The sequence below is a fragment of the Epinephelus moara genome, chromosome 18 (genome assembly GCF_006386435.1).
Source record: "Epinephelus moara isolate mb chromosome 18, YSFRI_EMoa_1.0, whole genome shotgun sequence".
Taxonomy (NCBI): domain Eukaryota; kingdom Metazoa; phylum Chordata; class Actinopteri; order Perciformes; family Serranidae; genus Epinephelus; species Epinephelus moara.
In genome coordinates, this window is record NC_065523.1 from 21,253,207 (window position 1) to 21,273,076 (window position 19,870).

The 19,870-nt window shown below is 39.8% G+C and overlaps 2 protein-coding genes across 7 annotated transcripts in view; both read left to right on the forward strand.

The window, feature by feature from the left end:
• Window positions 1-1,989: 1,989 nt before the first annotated feature.
• Window positions 1,990-12,260, forward strand: xab2 (XPA binding protein 2). 2 transcript variants are annotated; one of them, XM_050068836.1, is made up of 19 exons: window positions 1,990-2,127; window positions 2,504-2,652; window positions 2,914-3,037; window positions 3,139-3,336; window positions 4,089-4,223; window positions 4,327-4,491; window positions 4,656-4,800; window positions 4,885-5,036; window positions 6,004-6,123; window positions 6,232-6,363; window positions 7,014-7,145; window positions 8,771-8,884; window positions 9,002-9,164; window positions 9,268-9,458; window positions 9,668-9,790; window positions 9,900-10,065; window positions 10,268-10,394; window positions 10,530-10,642; window positions 11,056-12,260. In XM_050068836.1, the coding sequence occupies exons 1-19, from the start codon at window positions 2,062-2,064 to the stop codon at window positions 11,115-11,117; spliced, it is 2,577 nt and encodes an 858-aa protein (XP_049924793.1). In that variant the 5' UTR covers window positions 1,990-2,061; the 3' UTR covers window positions 11,118-12,260. The 2 variants fall into 2 exon arrangements, with proteins under 2 accessions (XP_049924793.1, XP_049924792.1); XM_050068835.1 differs by having other exon boundaries at window positions 9,900-10,071; window positions 11,056-12,252.
• A 2,234-nt stretch (window positions 12,261-14,494) lies between these two features.
• Window positions 14,495-19,870, forward strand: part of camsap3 (calmodulin regulated spectrin-associated protein family, member 3) — a 36,887-nt gene continuing 31,511 nt past the window's right edge. For all 5 annotated transcript variants that reach the window (XM_050068818.1, XM_050068821.1, XM_050068822.1 and 2 more), the window contains exon 1: window positions 14,495-14,990. In XM_050068818.1, the coding sequence (XP_049924775.1) occupies window positions 14,858-14,990 (133 nt within the window). In that variant the 5' untranslated portion in view covers window positions 14,495-14,857. The remainder of the gene's footprint in view (window positions 14,991-19,870) is intronic.

The following is a 19,870-nucleotide window of genomic DNA, read 5'->3' on the forward strand; positions in this document are numbered from 1 at the left end:
CATGTAGAATTGTTTTTATGCATTTGTAAGGGTTTCAAAAAAGGGAATGATTGAAGTTATTGTTTTACAAGATGTATCCAAGCTGTCATTTGAGCTACAATGACTTTCTGTATTTCAGTTGGTTGTTTCTTTATGACATTGACAAGGGTCACTGACACAGAAAAATACCCTGCTGCTTACATAGGTTAATACTACAGTCACTGCAGCATCAAAATCATAAGTTATCATTGCATTGTTAACATAGTATGAATTAATAAATGTGCATTAATGTATGTGACTGTATATTTCAGATGTCAGCGGTTTGCTCAGCCAACATGGGTGGATTAGGAGACAGTGGGCCCCTGGGCACAGACATGCAGAAGGCCCCCCACCACTTCTATATAGGAGTAAGACACACTGACTTTATGGTTGCTTAGCATCTTTATACTGTTGTTTTGCATCTCTTTGTAGTCATTATTCATACTTTCTGTGGTGTTGTGTCTCTTCGTAGTTATTCTGTGTCTCTTTGTAGTTGTTTTATGTCTCTTTGTGACCATTTTGAGTCTCTGTAGTTGCTTTGCGTCTCTTTGTAGCTATTTTATCTATGCAGTTAATTTGTGTCTCTTTATGGTTGTTTTGTCCCTTTTGTAGTGTTTGTGAGTCTCTTTGCGTTTCTTTGCAGCTGTTTTACATCTCTCTGTCGTAATTTTAAGTGACTTTGTAGCTGTTAATGTCTCTTTGCAGTCATTTTGTGTGTCTCTATGGTTGCTTTGCCCCTTTTCTAGTGTCTGTGTGTCTCTTTGTGGTTCTTTGCAGCTGTTTTGCATCTCTTTGTAGTTATTTTAAGTGTCTCTATAGCTGTTAATGTCTCTTTGCAGTCAGTTGGTGTGTCTGCATGGTTGTTTTGCCCCTTTTGTAGTGTTTGTTAGTCTCTGTGTTTCTTTGCAACTGTTTTGCATCACTTTGTGGTCATTTTAAGTGTCTTTGTAGTTGTTTATGTCTCTTTGCAGTCATTTTGTGTGTCTTCACAGTTGCTTTGCCCCTTTTGTAGTGTTTGTGAGTATCTTTGTGTTTCTTTGCAGCTGTTTTACATCACTTTGTCATCATTTTAAGTGTCTTTGTAGCTGTTAATGTCTCTTTGAAGTCATTTCCTGTGTCTCTATGGTTGTTTTGCCCCTTTCGGAGTGTTTGTGTTTCTCTTAGTGGTTCTTTGCAGCTGTTTTGCATCTCTTTGTGGTCATTTTAAGTGTCTCTGTCGCTGTTAATGTCTGTTTGCAGTCATTTTGTGTGTTTTCATAGTTGTTTTGTCCCTTTTGTAGTGTTTGTGAGTATCTTTGTGTTTCTTTGCAGCTGTTTTGCATCTCTTCGTTGTCACTTTAAGTGTCTTTGTAGTTGTTTATGTCTCTCTGCAGTTATTTTGTGTCTCTTTATGGTTTTGTCCCCTTTGTAGTGTTTGTGAGTCTCTTTGTGGTTCTTTGCAGTTGTTTTACATCACTTTGTGGTTATTTTAAATGTGTTTGTAGTTGTTAATGTCTCTTTGCAGTTATTTTGTGTGTCTTCGTGGTTGTTTTGCCCCTTTTGTAGTGTTTGTGAGTGTGTTTGTGTTTCTTTGCAGCATTTTTGCATCACTTTGTGGTCATTTTAAGTGTCTTTGTAGTTATTAATGTCTCTTTGCAGTTATTTTGTGTCTCTTTATGGTTGTTTTGCCCCTTTTGTAGTGTTTGTGAGTGTCTTTGTGTTTTTTTGCAGCTGTTTTGCAATTCTTTGTCGTCTTTTTGTGTCACTTCCAGGTGTGTGTGGTATGTGTCTCTTTGGATGACATCTTGCAGGTGAAGGCCAGAAAAGGCCCCTGACACCCAAAAAAAATCCTTGGAATTGTCAGATCAAACACAAATACGACATTTGATACAAGATCCACTTTTTGTGCGACTAAAACAAGCGATCTTAAATAAATAAAAATAAAAATCATCTGACGTGATGTGACGTGACGTGTTGTGACGCGGCCGGAAGTATCACTGAGGGCTACATGCTTTGAGAAGTCTACAACTTGGTGTTAGCCACAGTTAGCATTACTTTTTTTTTATGTCAAACGGCTATTCCCTCCAGGAAGAAATGACTTCGCTAAACGGAAAACCTGATGTTATGTTTGTACGAAACACTTTTGAATATAATGTTATCGGTTAGCGTTTATTGACAGCGAGTGTTAGTTAGCTAGCTAGCTAACTTTTACTAGGGCGCTAACGCTAGCTTGGCTGTGTGTGTAAAAGAGTTGAAGTTAGCTTGTAACGGCTCGTAGTTGTCAGATATGACTGGCTCCTAATCTGCGGTTGATATTATAATACCTTAATTCTGAACTCAGAACAGTTGCTGGTTATTATGAATGTTGTAATTAACAATCTACAAACAAGTTGTTTACATTACAGCAACGTTACTCTGACGTGCTAATGTTAGCTTTAGCAAAGTCTATAAAGTTCTTAACGTTACAGTTGTATCTGATCTGTTGTGTAATTTCTGGTTCTGTTAGGAGGACGATGATCTGCCTTATGAAGAGGAGATTATCAGGAACCCATACTCAGTCAAATGCTGGATGCGTTACATCGAGTTCAAACAGAATGGAGCCAAATCCACCCTCAACATGATATATGAACGGGCCCTGAAAGAGCTGCCCGGCAGGTAACTAACATTACAGATGACATCCACATTGTACTTAGATACAAGTAAACACGGGTACGTGCAAATCCGCAAATTATTGCAACCACATTTGCACGTGCATGCTTTGCAATGAAGATGAGACGTTTTGTGACTAGCATTGTTGTTAATAGATATGGGTACGAACGTTGACTTTCAACTAGGTGATAGAGTCAAGATGGCCAAATCAGGTTTTAGATTGTGTTCAGCTACTAACGTTATCTGCCTATGGTCCTGTTTTTACAGCTATAAGCTGTGGTACAATTATCTGAGAGAGAGACGGAAACAAGTCAAGGGGAAATGTGTCACTGACCCAGGCTATGAGGAGATCAATAACTGCCACGAAAGGGCATTGGTGTTCATGCATAAGGTAATTCATCCTATAAAGAACTACTAATCAACATAAAATAGCATTATATGTAGTCTGTGGAAGTTTTGCTTGAAACTAACCGTCAAACTTTCCTTTCCTAGATGCCTAGAATTTGGCTCGATTACTGCCAGTTCCTTGTGTCTCAATGCAAGATCACAAGAAGTCGGCAAACATTTGACCGTGCACTCAGAGCTCTTCCTGTTACTCAGCACCCACGCATCTGGCCTCTTTATCTCCGCTTTGTCCGTAACCTGCCCCTGCCTGAGACTGCCATCCGGGTGTACCGTAGGTACCTTAAGGTGAGAGCATGATACACAAACTAGTTCCATACAGCAGCTGTCATTTAGGGAGGTTTGTGATTACACTGATAGTTGTATTTGCGCATCTTGAGTGGCAGCTTATTAGCTGAACATTTTCTGTAAATGGGGCGGCAGTAGCTCAGTCCAGAGGGACGAGGGTTGCTGATTCAAGCTCCCGTTCAGAACAAGCATGGAGTGTAGACTGGTTGCTGGATAGATGTTAGTTTGCCTTCTGGGCACTGCTGAGGCGCTCTTGAGCGAGATACTGAACCCCCAACTGCTCAGGGCACCTGTCCAAGGCAGCTCCCTCAGTCTGACATCTCTCCATTAAATGCATTTAAAGGTGCTGTTTGTACATGTGTGTGTATTTTGTGGCCAGTGTGTATATGACGACAGAGTGGAAAAAAATTGTATTTCCCATCAGGGATTAATAAAGTATATCTTCTTCTTCTTCTTCTAAATGTCTAAAGATTCTCAGCCAAGTGAAAGACTACTGGATTTAGGCTTGAGGATGTTTCACCAATCATCCAAAAGGCCTTAACAGCATACTATATTGCGCTTTATGTTAATTAGAAAGCAAAACACATTTCCTAAAAATCTTATCCATACAACAGAATAGGATTAGTATTTATAGATGAAATTACTATTGAAAAGGAAAGCTGTCAGTAGATTATGACGTTGAAATTTAAGTGAACTTTTTCTTTGTAAATGAATGCTCTAACTATATGCTGTCTGCTCTTTGTACCATGTAGCTTTCTCCAGAGAATGCAGAGGAATACATAGACTACTTACGATCTGTTGGCCGCTTGGATGAAGCAGCTGTGCGACTAGCAGCTGTTGTCAATGATGAAAGCTTTGTGTCCAAAGAGGGCAAGTCCAACTATCAAGTAAGATATTATTCTCATTCCAATTTTTTTTAAATTTTTTTAAATTTTTTTGCTGACCAGGAAGATTATTAAATCTTGTTGTTTCTGCACTTGTTTGTTGCAGCTGTGGCATGAGCTCTGCGACCTGATCTCCCAGAACCCTGATAAAGTGACCTCTCTGAATGTTGGAGCCATCATCCGAGGGGGCCTTACTCGCTTCACAGACCAGCTTGGAAAACTCTGGTGCTCTTTAGCTGACTATTACATCAGGAGTGGTCACTTTGAGAAGGTGTGTTTCTTCTGAGAGGCTTCAGTTTTTATACTTATATTGAAAGATATCTATCCAAAATACTCCTCTGCTTTATATTAAGCTAGTCGTTCGCCTCACATTTATTTACTGTGTGTCAGGTTGACTGACAGCCTATGACTAATAATATGTCATTATTTTCTCAGGCACGTGATGTGTATGAGGAGGCCATCCTTACAGTGGTAACAGTAAGGGATTTCACACAAGTGTTTGATAGTTACGCTCAGTTTGAAGAGAGCATGATTGCAGCGAAGATGGAGACCACCTCTGAGATGGGGAAGGATGATGATGGTATGTGTGGATTCATTAATATTGGCAGTGTTGCTTGCACTTCTTTTGTCGTGCAAGTCTTACTCACTGTCCCTCTCCTTCCAGATGACATAGACATGGAGCTTAGACTCGCTCGCTTTGAGCAGTTGATAGCCCGGCGGCCCCTCCTGTTGAACAGTGTACTACTGCGGCAGAACCCTCATAATGTCCATGAGTGGCACAAGCGGGTTAAACTGTATGAGGGCAATCCACGGCAGGTGAGGCTTTTGGCCTTCTTTATATGTGTTTTTTTTTTTTTCTTCTTTGACAGGGACAGTATACACACACACAATTATCCAATATCACCCAGAGGAGCTGTATGTGAGAACGCAAATGTTGAATTCAGCAGGTAGTTGTCCAGAGATCTCACAGCAAGCGAGTGGGCGCGTTGATGGTGTTTCTATCATGCTGATTGTGCAAAATTCCGGGAAAACAAGTGTCCGAAGGTGAAGAAGGAGGATTATTTAATGAAAACATTAACGAAAATGTCTAACTGGAGAGGTGACGAGATTTGGGAACTTGCATATGTAAGGGCCAAAGCCAAAATCGTTACTCAGATTCAAGGAATGGCAAGAGACTCTGTTGTTAATGACCAAGTAACAAACTGGCTATGTGACCATGGTGTAATCTACACAGACAATTCTCTGTTGTGTGCTACATGTGTGAAAGGGAAACTCCAGACAATATCCATATCGGATTCTCCAGAAGTTGAAATGTAACAGTTTTGGTTTTCATTATTTTTATTGAATTGGTCTATAATTTTTGGCTACTCCCACCAATTACTATTGCACTGAAATTGCACATATATAAAAAGGTATATAAAAGATACTGATTTACCTCCAAGCAGATGACATGTAAATGACATACCTAGCTTTGCTGGAAGTTATTGCCAAGACATTTACTAATATGCATAGACACAACTTAACCACTGTGTCCATGATACACCTTAAGGCAAACATGTTCCTTTATATAAAGAAATGGGGTTGTGGCAGTATGCTGATTGCCAACTGTAGGCACACACTTGTCAGTTTAGAATGACTGCTCATCTAACATTCGCAATGTGGTTAGAATAAAATTGCCGGTTGCACATATGTCATGAAACTTATTACCACATATCAGAAAGTTAGGCCTATTACCTTGATGTTGATGTTACTCATGGATGTGTGCTTACCCTATCTTCTGAAGATCATCAACACATACACAGAGGCAGTGCAGACAGTGGATCCAATGAAGGCCACAGGGAAACCTCACTCTCTCTGGGTTTCCTTTGCTAAATTCTATGAGGAAAATGAGCAGCTGGATGATGTAAGTCACTGAGGTCTTTTCACAACAATTCTAGAAACCATCTGCAATTTAAATCCGATTGCTGTTTTCTGTTATTGATATGTCCTACATCCACTGACTGTCACTCAGGCCAGGACAATTTTTGAGAAGGCTACCAAGGTGAACTACAAGCAGGTGGATGACCTTGCCGCAGTGTGGTGTGAATATGGAGAGATGGAGCTACGCCATGAGAACTATGAACAGGCACTGCGCATACTGAGGGTGAGACACTTACATCTCATCTGCTGACATCATTACAGTTGCAATCAGTAAAATAAAAGCCACATTTATACCAGATGTTTAGCAACATCTAGTGGCAGGACTGAGAAACTACAACAACATTGAAAAGTTGGATTTTCGAAAGCGAATTCTTTATCCTGATTTAGCTTGTGATTTTCACATGTGATTTTGACACCAGGAAACTGATACAGGACTTCATAGGTAAGACCTGAGGCTACATATCATAATGATGTTAGTGTAGGACTTTGAACTGTTGACTGATAAAAACATTGCATATTGTTGATTGCTTAGTCTAGATCTTTTTCCTCTTTTCAGACAATGCACAGATGTTGACTTGTTTGGGGGAACAAAGCCAAGAGCGTAGTGCATAGCAGATAGTTTAAGGCTGTAGGAGACGGGAATACCGACAACAAACAGATTTGGGGTAGCTCTGCCTGTTTAGAAAAAAAAAAAAAGAAAAAAAAATCTCAGCACCAGATAATGGACTGACATTGATTAGCAATTGATTATCAAATAGTAAAATATTACTCATTGCATCTTTTTAAATGTATTAGACACTTGTGTTTTTGTGTGTAGTTGATTTATGGATATAGTTGTAAGACATGTTTTTTTTTTTAATGATTTGAATATAGAAAGCTACAGCCATCCCATCCAAGAAAGCAGAGTACTTCGATGCATCCGAGCCAGTCCAAAACAGAGTTTACAAGTCCTTGAAGGTCTGGTCTATGCTGGCGGACTTGGAGGAGAGTCTGGGCACTTTCCAGGTATGTTCACTGCATGTCTGTGGTTTTACAGGTGTATGAAATTTCTAGGGGTATCATGATTTTGATTCTGAATGCAAAATCGATTGAAATAAGCTTTCAGTCTCTGTGGGATCTGTTATTCTTGCGACATCTTTTGTTCTCTCCACCCCCTCCTACTTGAGCGAAGCGGAAGGAAAAAATAAAGACTTCAAAGATGACACAGTGTAGTTTACTAGTTGCCTGTAGCTGCACTTTTCCAGACACCAAGGCTGCTGCCGTAGTCATAGATAACAGAGGAAACACAGAACTGAAAAACCATCCCTGAAGTCAGTGGTGTGACAAGATTTTGCCTTCCACGTGAATTATGTAAACAACAAACATGATGTTGACAGAAAAACTACAGTTTGTAGGCTATGCTGCGTTCAAGCACCATACGCCACCTCAGGCAACATGACAAATATGGCAGCACATGTTCACACAGACATCATAAACAAATTCGATCTGGTTGCCTTCTGGAAGTAAGGAAGCTGAAGCTGTTTTTGTAAAGTACGCTTCTGCCATCTAGTGGCTCTTCATTTTGTTTTTGTGTAACAGTTTGTTCCCAGTAGACTGGTTAAATAAGTTATTGTTATTAAATTAATAAAAAATAAATTTTATAAATTTGACCATTTGGCCTTAGCACATTTCAAATAATTTGGCAGCTGTGTCACACTTGATAACATCTTTTAAAGAAAGAATTTGAAAATGGAACTGCACTTGTCAGGGCCTTCAACATCACATGTCAGGTAAACTAGATATTTAATGCTGCTCTCAGAAATCTTATCCACTGTGTGCTTTTCTGTGTCTTTGAAATCAGTGCTGTTAGGGCTGGGTGATATAACGACTATGTACAATATATCGATATATTTTCAAACAAGATACAGATTCAGACAACACCATTTATATCAACATAGGGTCAAGTTGCTCTCCTCTCTCACACTCTCTGCACAGCTTTGCCCAACTCACTCACTCACAAGTTCTCCAGCATCACTCAGAGAGACACAGAGCTGCTCCTCTGTTTAATCTGTCTGGTAATTAGTCTACAGTGTGACATCGGTTTATATGTTGCACGTGCTACGCTAAATCAGTCTGAGATGAATGAAATTGCCGCAGTAGCACACGTGCAATCCAGCGCTGCGCTGCTACTTTGTGTGAGGTGGTGATAACATGTTGCCGTTCTTCTTGGTAGTTGTGGTCTATTTTGTGACACTGAGCAGCGTGTCTGTTTTACAAGTGTAGCAAAGACACAGACGTTTCATATACAAGACGTATGTGCTGCAGAAAAAGTGTCTCTCGCTCCTTCCCTCCCTCGGCCTCTCTGTTGATGCTGTGTGCATAAATAGGATTAATAGCCTAAATAAATGAAAGTACCTACACCATATTTTAGCTCTAGATTCATTTTAAAGGCCATGGAAAAGGACTTAACACTTTTCTACTTTTCGTAGAAAATATTGAGATATATATATGGTGTATCGCTAGTTGGCCTGTAAATATGGAGATATGAATTTTTGTCTGTATCGCCCAGCCCTAAGTGCTGTTAATCATGAGTGGTGAGTGGTATATTTGGTTTAATTCTTCCTCCATTTTTTCTTTTTTTCTTTCCTCAGTCTACAAAAGCAGTGTATGATCGCATCATTGACCTCCGCATCGCCACACCACAGATCATCATCAACTATGCCATGTTCCTTGAAGAGCACAACTACTTTGAGGAAAGCTTCAAAGTAATTACACACCACTAATTAACTACACCAGCATCTAATGTCAATGTGTGTTTTTGCCTTGGTCAGTGTACCACCCTTTTAAACGATTCTTCAATGTCTTTGTCAATACCTTTTTAGGCATATGAGCGTGGCATTGCTCTCTTCAGGTGGCCAAATGTTTATGATATCTGGAACACATACCTTACGAAGTTCATTGATCGTTATGGGGGCAAGAAGCTGGAGAGAGCCAGAGATTTATTTGAACAAGCTCTGGATGGCTGCCCTGCAAAGTTTGCCAAGAGTAAGTAGCTCACAATTTGTATAGAGTATATTCCACATCGTTTCTACTTTTCTCTTTATGGAATGTACTGATGGCCAATGTACCACTGTGTCCTGCTTTCCAGCCATTTACCTGTTGTATGCCAAGTTGGAGGAGGGATATGGATTGGCACGACACGCCATGGCTGTCTATGAAAGAGCAACGCAGGCAGTAGAAACTGAGGAGAGACATCACATGTTCAATATCTACATCAAGAGAGCAGCTGAAATTTACGGAGTCACGTATACCAGAGCAATTTACCAGAAAGCTATCGAGGTACATTGGAAAATGATCAATCAATAAGACAATATGTCGTATTTGAGCATCTTTTTATTTGATTTGATTTGATTGATGTTTTTATACTTTCATATTATGTGTGGATTGTAACACAAATCTTTTAACTATTTCTGACCAATCAAAATGACACAGTTTGCTGTTCTATTCATATTTGAAATAACTGAAATCAGAATTTTGTTTTTATCCAGGTCCTTCCTGATGAGCATGCAAGGGACATGTGTCTGCGATTTGCTGACATGGAGAGTAAACTTGGCGAGATTGATCGAGCCAGAGCAATCTACTCCTACTGCTCCCAGATCTGTGACCCAAGGGTGAGATAAACCTCCTGCCGTAAACTGTTTCTGAATAAAATGTCACATTTCCACTAGTGATGTACATATCATAATTTCTCTTGATATATTTATGGATTTGATCTTTCAGGTGACTGCAAACTTCTGGCAGACCTGGAAAGAATTTGAGATCCGCCATGGAAATGAGGACACAATTAGAGAAATGCTGAGAATCAAACGCAGTGTCCAAGCCACATACAACACCCAGGTCAACTTTATGTCCTCTCAGATGCTCAAGGCCACAACAAGCTCCACAGGTACAGGTGAGAGAGCTTGCACTAAGTTGTTAGCTGTAAACGTTTTAGGTTGTGTGGAGCATTGGGGGGATGTTTAATTATATTGACACTTAAGCCACTAACCCACCTGAGGTTACACTGCAGAACTGTACAAGAACGAATGTATTAATTCTTCTCTTATATTTCTCTGTTTGTCCAACCTTTTATTTGATGTTGTATCCAGTGTCTGATCTCGCTCCAGGCCAAATGGGAATTGATGACATGAAGATGTTGGAGCAGAAAGCACAGCAGCTTGCTGCAGAAGCCGAACAGGACAAAGCCAAGCCTAAAGAAAAGATTCTCTTTGTCAGGTTTGTCTTTTTTCCTTTACTCTAGTGAATCATCATCAGTTATCTGTGAAGGTTCTGCCTTCTTATAAAATTGGACTTCGTGTTCCAGCCTACAAGGTGACACATAAATCTTACTCTCTGCATCTCCCTGTGCAGGAGTGACACCTCTCGCAGTGAGTTGGCTGAGCTTTCCAAACAAGCCAATCCTGATGAGATTGACATTGATGATGATGACGAGGATGAAGATGATGACGACCAGGGACCAGAAGGTGAGACACAACAGCCTCAGCAGTAAAACAGAACATAAAAGGTTTAAAGGTTCAGTGTGCTGGATTTAGTGGCATCTAGGTGTGGTTGCAGATGGTGTGTAGAACTACAGTGGCGAAGGCGATAACATGAAAACAGGAATGGCCCTATCTTGAGTCAGTGTTTGATTTGTCTGTTCTGGGAGTAGGCATGGGGGACTCCGTGGGAGAGGACCTACTACATATGTAGATATAAAAGTATTAATCTAAGGCAACGAAAACACAATGATTCTTATTTTCAGGTGATTATAAACTAATAAAAACATAGTTATGAATACTCCATTTCTGCCAATAGATGCCCCTAAATCTTACACAATGAACTTCACACATTTATTTATAAACATGTGCGTTAAATGTCTTCTCTTGGCCTTTTACAGAGGTGCAGCTAGAACAGAAGAGTGTCCCCACAGCTGTCTTTGGAGGGCTTAAAGACGACTGAAAGAAGCCTCCCTCGCTGATTTCTCTTGTAGGCATCAAATGGGCTCCATTTTTAACTTTGTGTAATTACTTAGTTGTATTCATGTTACTTTAATAGAATTTGACATGAGTGAAACACAGGATGGCAACGTTTTTGCCTTCTGTGTTTTTTCCTGATGGATTTTTGTAGTACAGTATACAAAGATATGAACTTGTGTCAGTATTGGCCATATGGTGTCAGTCTTTCACAAGTATCAGGCTCAAGCTAATTGTGCGATTGAGCAGTTTTCTGTCATGACATACTGATTTGGAGGCAGATGATAACTGTAACTGAAGTCTGAAATATTCAAACATGTCTCTGAACATTTTGTTAAAGAATTAACAGTAAGAACACTGTTGTACACCTAATAAATGCAGAGATCTTGCTCTAACAGGAAACTCTGCCATAGAAAACAGAGGGGAGGAGCATAGTTTTTCAACAGAAGGCATTCATTTGAACGTGCAGCTGAGCATTCAAGCCTCACAATGTTGGCTTGGGGATCTCTAGTAGGTGGGTGTCATGCAAAACCTCATGATAATGAAAAGATTTCATAATTTGTTTACATACTGTATGCCACCTTTTAAATATCAATATCGTGACCCAATGCAGTCTGACAGTGTTTGGTATACAACAACATTTTTGCCACTGCATAAGTGTTTGTGACTTATGTACCAGTGAATCTAATTGACAAGCTGGTCTCTTTGAATGTCTGAAACTTTTGTTACGTTGTCCTGAGAACACAGTTGTAATAAAAAAATGGATTTATACCTGTTAAGTTCAGTGATGTTAATCTGGCAGATGAAACTGCACCCGAGAAAAGAGAAGGTCATTCTTTTGAAAGGAACATTTTATTGAAAGAAGAGAGAAGCATTCAAATCTCACTTTCGCTGTGTAAAGGATGCAAAACTCCTTTAGTCAGACATCACGAAACGCATATGTGCAATGTATGTTTCCAGGGAGAATCACTTTTAAGATTTAATGTCATATAGATGTACATCAGTATTCAAGATGCCTCATGCTTTAATTGTCACCACCCAGCAAGAGTTAAATGAAATAATAAAGTACTTGGAAGAAATTGTTTCTTTCATAATTAGATTAAAATAGCTGAGAGGTAATCCTCTTACAAAGTTACTGCAGTGGAGCACTTGGAGTGCTCGTGGAACTCATCATGTGATGAGGCACTCTTGAGATTTCTGTTTTCCGATGTGGATGGTGCTGCTGGAAACAGCACTTCAAAAACAACTGGAAGGAAACGGCCTGCATAGATTTACATAGTGTACAAGTAGTCTATGTTTACTCTGTTCCTCTCATTTCAGCTTTGTTATATATACTTCAAGCTACTTTTAAGGTGCAGTAGGTATATAAGCAGCTTAACACATCTGCAGAATTCTTACATTTCTGCTGTTATATACTAGACACTAAATGATTATTTAATCACAAGCTGATGTAAGTAGTTCTTATCTAATTTATCCCTTCCTTGATAATGTGACCATCATATGCCTGTTTTTTTTTCTTTCATGCTGTTGGGCAACAGAGAAGAACAAATACAGGAATAATAAACATGTATATGTTGCATGTGGCTATATGATTTCAGGACAAATGTAGCAGTATTTACTTGAGGCTACCTCATGTTGTTATGACAGTCTCTTAAATGTCCGTATCTGTACAGTAACTATTTTCTGAACATGCCTTATTTCTCTGGTATATAAAAGCTAAGAAATGTCTTTCCAAAAATCAATAATGTGGTGCTTCAGTGGTCTTAGGTCTGAGCTTTTTCTTTGTTTTTCATCTGCATGAGGTCAGAGGTCAGGGTCATTTACAGCAGCACCCCTGAGGCTGATGGAGTTTGCCCAGGTCAGTGCAGCAGGGCTGATGTTGAAAGGTTTTGAACCAGGGTCATCCACTTGAGATAATGAAATCACAAAGGTAAAAGCCTACATTTTTACAGTCTGCGACTCTTGTACTGCAACGTAGACCGCGATTCTTCCAGCTTTCAAGTGTGAGGAACCAAATGAGAAACTTTTTTAAATATAAATGCAGACCGTACAGGAACTACACAGGTGGATGCAGTTGTAGTGACTTTAGTGACAGTTGTAGTATTGCAGCATTACTATAAAATCCTGGCAAGTCACCACTTTGTTTGAACCAGCCTGACAGCATCCAGTTAAGTTACAGTGTCAACTATGAAGTAAGGGCATAGGTTTTGTTTCAGCATTTGAGGTACACATGATATGGGAGGTTTAGGGTCTTCCCCCAGATTTTTATGCATCAATTTATGTTGACCTGCATCACCTCCCTAAAATCCATGTCTATGCTATGAAGAACTAACAAAATTATGCCAAAGATAATTTCCAGTACAAAAACTGCAAGCAATGAGGTTTATTAGAAAATTATCAAATAACAAGGGAAATGTCAAGTTCTAAATATATCTAAAATTATGTTACAGAAAATAGATGTAGATATTATTTAATTTAATATTTAGCAATTTTTGTCAGGTAATTTTTATGGGGTTTTGGGGTTTTTAATTTTCTTTTTTGCTTATTTTCAGGTAATTGTCTTGGGGTTTTTTATCTTTCTTTTTTGTCTATTTTTAGGAAATTTTCTTGTTTTTTTATTATCTTTTTTTGGTCTGTTTTCAGGTAATTTTCTTGTTTTTAATCTTTCTGTTTTTGTCTATTTTTTTTAGGTAATTTTCTGTTTTTTATCTTTCTTTTTTGTCTGTTTTCAGGTAATTTTCTTGTTTTTTATCTTTCTTTTTTGACTTTTATTAGGTAGGCCTACTTTTCTTGTTTGTTTATAAAAAATAGCTTATTTTTGGGTAGTTTCTGGGTTACTAAATTTACTTTACTTAATATCTTGCCAGTGTTCGGGCCATTTCGTGAATCTCTCATTGCCTTCTATCCAAGTTTCTGAAAAATAAAATCAAGCCAATTCGCTCAGGTTTCAAAGGGTAATTAAAAATCATTATTGCAGTTTTAAATTTGACCAGATCCAAAAATGTCAATGCACGTGACTTTAAAAACTGTGTGTTCCCTGTACCCCACATTGTGTACTGTCCTGACTGCTCTCCTGCTCTTTCTATGAATTGAAAATTAAAGACAGATATAGGTGGAATATTTAAGGGGCCTACTGGGCACAGACCCTGTACAGAGGTTCCCAGTTAAAAGGTGCCCCTTCAGGCGTTCACCTGTGTGTGTGTGTGTGTGTGCCAGATGAACCTGTAGCAAAAGTCACACACCACCTCCACCTGCTGTCCGTGTTCACACAGGGAGATCCCGCCCCCTTTGCCCGAGCTCAAATCCTATTGGCCGGCGGGATGAGTGAGTGATGCCAGTGTGGAGCACCTGGTAGTCAGTCATCGACGGGGCTCTCAGTGGAGCTGCGTTCAGGGAACTGACTACACAGCAATGCGGACGAATAAGGGCATAAACGAGGGGAATAGTCCGGTTTTCACTCACAACCCGGCGGATTGGGGCTTTGCTTGGTCGTAAGGCATGATTTAACAGGACTTCGCCTCCAAAAACCGCAAAGAAAAGGACATTAAGTGGCTTGGGAGCAGCTCCGGGGCGGATATTTTCCCGACACAACCCTTACCCACATTCGTATTCCCAGCAGCCCCTGTCGGCTGGAATAGTCAGCTAAAAATGATTGCTTGAATATTTTTATACTGTCTTGTAGCGTTTTTTCTGCCAGCACCGCTTCCCATTTTTTACAGACTCGCTATGGTGGACTCTCCCAACACGAGGAAGACTTTTGTGGTCCCAGACATTAAGCCATTGGATTTGTATGACTGTACTAAAGCAAAAATATGCGCAAGTGTCGGATGGCTACTGGCAAAGTCTTACGGCAGTGCAGGTAGGTTTGAGTTCAGGCTGCGGGCCTGGTGAGTTGTAATGCTATTTAGTAAGGTCGTATGCAGACCACCATCCTTTTGTTGACCGGCTGTATATTTGGATTTTGCTCAGCAGGGTTGCGACAAGCACATGCATGTAGGGAAACTACAGTGTGTGTATAGCTCAGCGATTTTCAGCACAAAGAGCAGCATATGAAAGGGGGGGGGGCATGCACGGTTTTTGTCACTCTGACACATGTCATTTGTTCTCCCTCAATGTGTGGTCACATTTTTATAGGTGTGTGTGTGTCAGAGAAACGGGCCTCCTCCCTAGGCCTTATCACGCTAACCCATTTTGTCGTATTTCTAGCCGCCAGGCTTCATGCACAAATTGCAGGCTGCTGGGTATGTTTTTAATCCGGTTACACAGACACAGCACATGGGGCGTAGATGGTTTCCAGTATCATTCTGACAGCCCCCAGTAGCACCAAATGAGCACCAGTTTCCTCTGCAATTCATAACCAGGATCAAATAACTGCATGGAAATGACTCATTGTTCACTGAGTGAAAAGACTGAAATCCTTGAGCAATTTGACAGGGGGGGGGGTTCTTCCACTATCCTCAAACCTCAAGAGGCGCTTGTGAGAACCCATCCAGCCACCATGATGCAAAAACACACCCACCTAAGAAGATAATTTTGTCATACGAATCATAAGACATGGTTTTGCCTAAGGTTTTGTCTAAGAACAACGTCAGCTCCTGACCCTGAGGTGATAGCAAGTCTCTTTGTTTTAGAGTCCTATCTGGTAAAGATTAGATCTCACGAAGAGGACAGTGAAACAGTCCTGTTTGAGAGAGGTGTGCCCCTTTTCTTCTCATTTTAACTTTATTTCACCAGAAGAGCACGCACAATAGTCTGAAAGGGCACTGTTTTGTCCAACTAATCTTAAACACATACTCATTCCTGGGATGTGGATGTAAATAAATGCTCATTTGGAGGTTAATGGTTAAGGTTTGAATCACACACTCAGTTTTGGCTTTACTCTTTTTGACTTGTGTGTTTCACAATCCCAGGCAGGCCTTGGGTCCAGGACTGGAGGCTGCTGCAGCTTCTGTGTGCTGCTGTTTAGCACTACTCAACCACGCCCTCCGGTCAAAGTCACTCTCCATGCAAAGATACAGGAAGGACCACGAATGTGTCCATGTGTAGTTTTGTCTTAATCAGCCGTACTGCAAAGTCAAGATGACATCATCACGTTTTCCCATAAACTCAGCTGGGCAGAATAACAGATAGCACAGCAGGAGCCAGACCGGGTCATCTGGTCCTCCGGCTCTTCCAGGTCAATTAACCTAATGATAACAATAGGCGACATTTTTAATCTCTGAGTCTTTGCAATGCAAAATGGACAGTAGCTTCTATGGGAACCTGTAAGGGCCTAATGATGTCAAAAAAATGTCAATCAAAAAGGATCTCTTGCCCTACATAGGTTACCCTAAAATGAGTCCATGTGCAGTCATGATAATCCGAAAGCTGCTTACAGGCTTGGACTGGAATACCTATGTTACTGTAGCACCAAAATGTTTAAGGCTAGAAGCGAGGAAAACCAGTTCACAAAATACTGTTTTAAACAAAGTCCATACAAATTGTGACCCTCGTCTTCACTACAACCAAACCCATATAGTATAATTAATCTCCAAAAAAAGGCAAATTAACAGCTGTGCCTAACCTTAACAGTTTCTCCAAATGCCAAAGAACAGAGCTTCTGTGATTATTTCTCCTGTCTCCTATAGCTTAACACAGAAACATCCTTTATGAGAGGAAAGGAGATCATGCCATCCGCACAATTCCTTGCTCTAGTAATAGGCGGCACACAATGTGGGTGTTGCCTATAGACTGTTTGATCCGCCTGGTAACATTATGTTTGGAGTTTCATAATAACATTAAGAACCAGCATGAAACCTCATTACATGCTTTAATATACTGTAATTGGTTAGTGTTGTTTACCACCAGTGTTTTGTTTGTTTTGTTTGTTTGTTTGTTGTCACAGGGAGGATACACACTTTTTTTTTTTTACTTCCTTTAACATCGCGAGGTAGGGCATTTGGCCTTGGTAGAGGTCTGCCCCCTCCCCACCATTTGTAGTTCATATATGTTGTAGATACAATTTTACTCTTCTTGGCACATAAATGGTTATTCGTATTTTGCACATGTACAACCTCAATTCCAAAGAAGTTAGGACGCTGTGTACAACGTAAATAAAAACAGAAGGCAATGATTTGCAAATCTTTTGACATGCAGTGGGGAAAATAACTATTCAGCATGTCAAAATTGTTCCCGTTACACATTTTTACAATGCAGCTATTCATATGAAATATAGATCAGACATCGGTATTAACTCAATAAATCAGTGTAGATTTATTAACTCAATACATCCACACTGATAAAGAAATAGAAAAGTACTACCAGTAGTAATTTATTGTAGTAGTTATACGTGAAGAGGCCATTGTTTGCACACACAGTCTTTAAAGCTTGAAGATTTTTGGAGCACCTGCTTGAGAATCCTGAGAAAGAAACTTTACTTTCAAAACTTCAACCATTAGTGTTCTTAGTTCCCAAACACCTACGGGGAGTTGTTAAGAGAAGGTGATGCAACACACTGGTAGACATGCCCCTGTCCCTAATTTATTGGAACCTGTTGCAAGCATCAAAATCAGAATGAGTGTATATATGCAGAAAGCAAAGTTTTATCAGTTTTAACATTAAATGTGTTTCATTGTGTTCTGTTTATATCTGCGCCTTACATAGCATCCCAACTTTTTTGGAATCTGGGTTTATTAGGCTATATGTATGTAAAGACTTGCATGGTAGATATTGGCAGATTATTACGAGACAATGTCTTAGGCTCTTTTGTAAACCCTGGACATGCAATTTAAGAATATATGTTTTCCATCTAGTAGAATTAAAAGTGGTTAGGCGAGGATGTCTCAAGATGATTAATGATCAGCCCTTGTAGTTGAGACAGATGACTTCATGGATCACTTAAGAATGACTCGTACCTTTGCATTTAAATGAGACCAGAAAGTCTTGATTCACCGGTTTGTACGCTTTAGTAAGGTGTTCATGTAAACTGACATGTTTATAAGGATGATATGATGGGTGACAAATTAAAGGAAACACCAACATGAAGTGTGTTAGTATGGAGTCAGGGCACCTGGAGCCTCCAGAACAGCTTCAGTGCACCTTGCCAAGTCTGTGGAACTCTGTTGGAGGGATGAGCAACATTCGACCACAAGATATTCCCTCATTTATATATTTATATTATTTATATATGTACCTGAGTACAGCAGATAGAAAGAAAAGCAAACATAGCAAGATATAACAAAAGGAAACCATCAGAGACAGACGTCAGTAATATGAAGATGAAAGTTTATATAACTTGGTCTTATGGAAATGGTGGTGGACGGAGTTGTCTCACACGTTGCTCCAGAATCTTCCATAGGTGTTTAACTGGGTTGAGATCAGGTGTCTGAGAAGGGTGTAGCATTTTATTCACGTCATTTTCATATTCACCAAACTGTTCAGTGAGCCCTGGAATGCAGAAGTATCTGGATTTAATGTGCTTCTCCTCTTTTATTCAGGTTTTTACCTTTTAAATTGTCCTCCCATATGCATAAGCAAATTCGTTTGTTTGTAGTTCTCGTTAACACTACTTATATAATTTCTGCTTGTTTGTTTTCACATTCCCTGTTATGGTCGTCAGTCTCTTTGGTATCCTCGCCTATATTTTTTTGCTTCTCAGAGTGAAACCGAACCGCCTTGTACCCGCATTCTTTCAAAACATGACTTTCTTTAGCAAATTAGCTCCACCTAGCTACAAAACTGCTTAGATCACGCTGAGATCCTGTTGGAATGATTACTCATCCTCTCCCAATCTTTGTTACTATGGTGAGTCAACAAGGGACAAGGACCTGAGGAGGATGTTGCCTTGCTCTTTCTGTTTACTCAATAGGTAGGAGGTCATATTGGCATACTGTCTGAAACTCTTCCAGACTTGGGTAAAACCCTTGATACAGATACTGATTTGTACAGTGCATCAGTGTATTTTAAGATAATGTGATACTTTGCCGTAAGAGAAGCATTTGCTGCACCACACAAGGAGGTCAGAGGTCAGAATAAGCTTTGAAAGGCGAATACTTACATACATACATACCAAGACGAATGCATCCTGCACACTTTGTCACTTTGTCATCCGAGGTTGTCCTGTTAGTCTCCCAAGCACCCATAATGTAATTGCTTTCTCTGTCTATAGGATGTGCTCCTGTGTACACTGGACCTTTAATGCAATTTAAAGCTACTGTTGCTGATGTAATACAAGAGCACTGTCTGTGATGATGTGTTACAGGATACACAGGGCTGTTAGGGATGGCATATGCATGGTAAGTGCACCTTTGAATGTATAGGGAGAAGAGAGACGCCTGATGTGTAGAGCTTAAAGTATGCTTTGTTCCTCTGAGCACATGTCATACGTTGGTTCATTAATGAAACACAGGGTTGCAACTGTATGAGATTTTCATGGTACGATATCAGTCTCAGAAAATACTGCAGTTTCACGTTATCACAGTATTACAGAAAGAAAGTATTATCAGTCAGAATGACCCATAAAGGAATGAAAACGAAATTGAAACTGAAACAATTTTTTTTATTCAAAGTATGTGTAAAAAGTCTCCCCTTAGAAAATAACTAAAGTAAAGGGATTCATTGTCCAGCTGCACGTTTTATTCCAAATCGTAGATGAGCAAATGTACACAGTATGACAACCGCCAACGTTTATATCACAGTATACCTTGAAACCAGTAAATCGCTGTAACTCCACAAACACATATGCTATTTTAAGGGTATTCT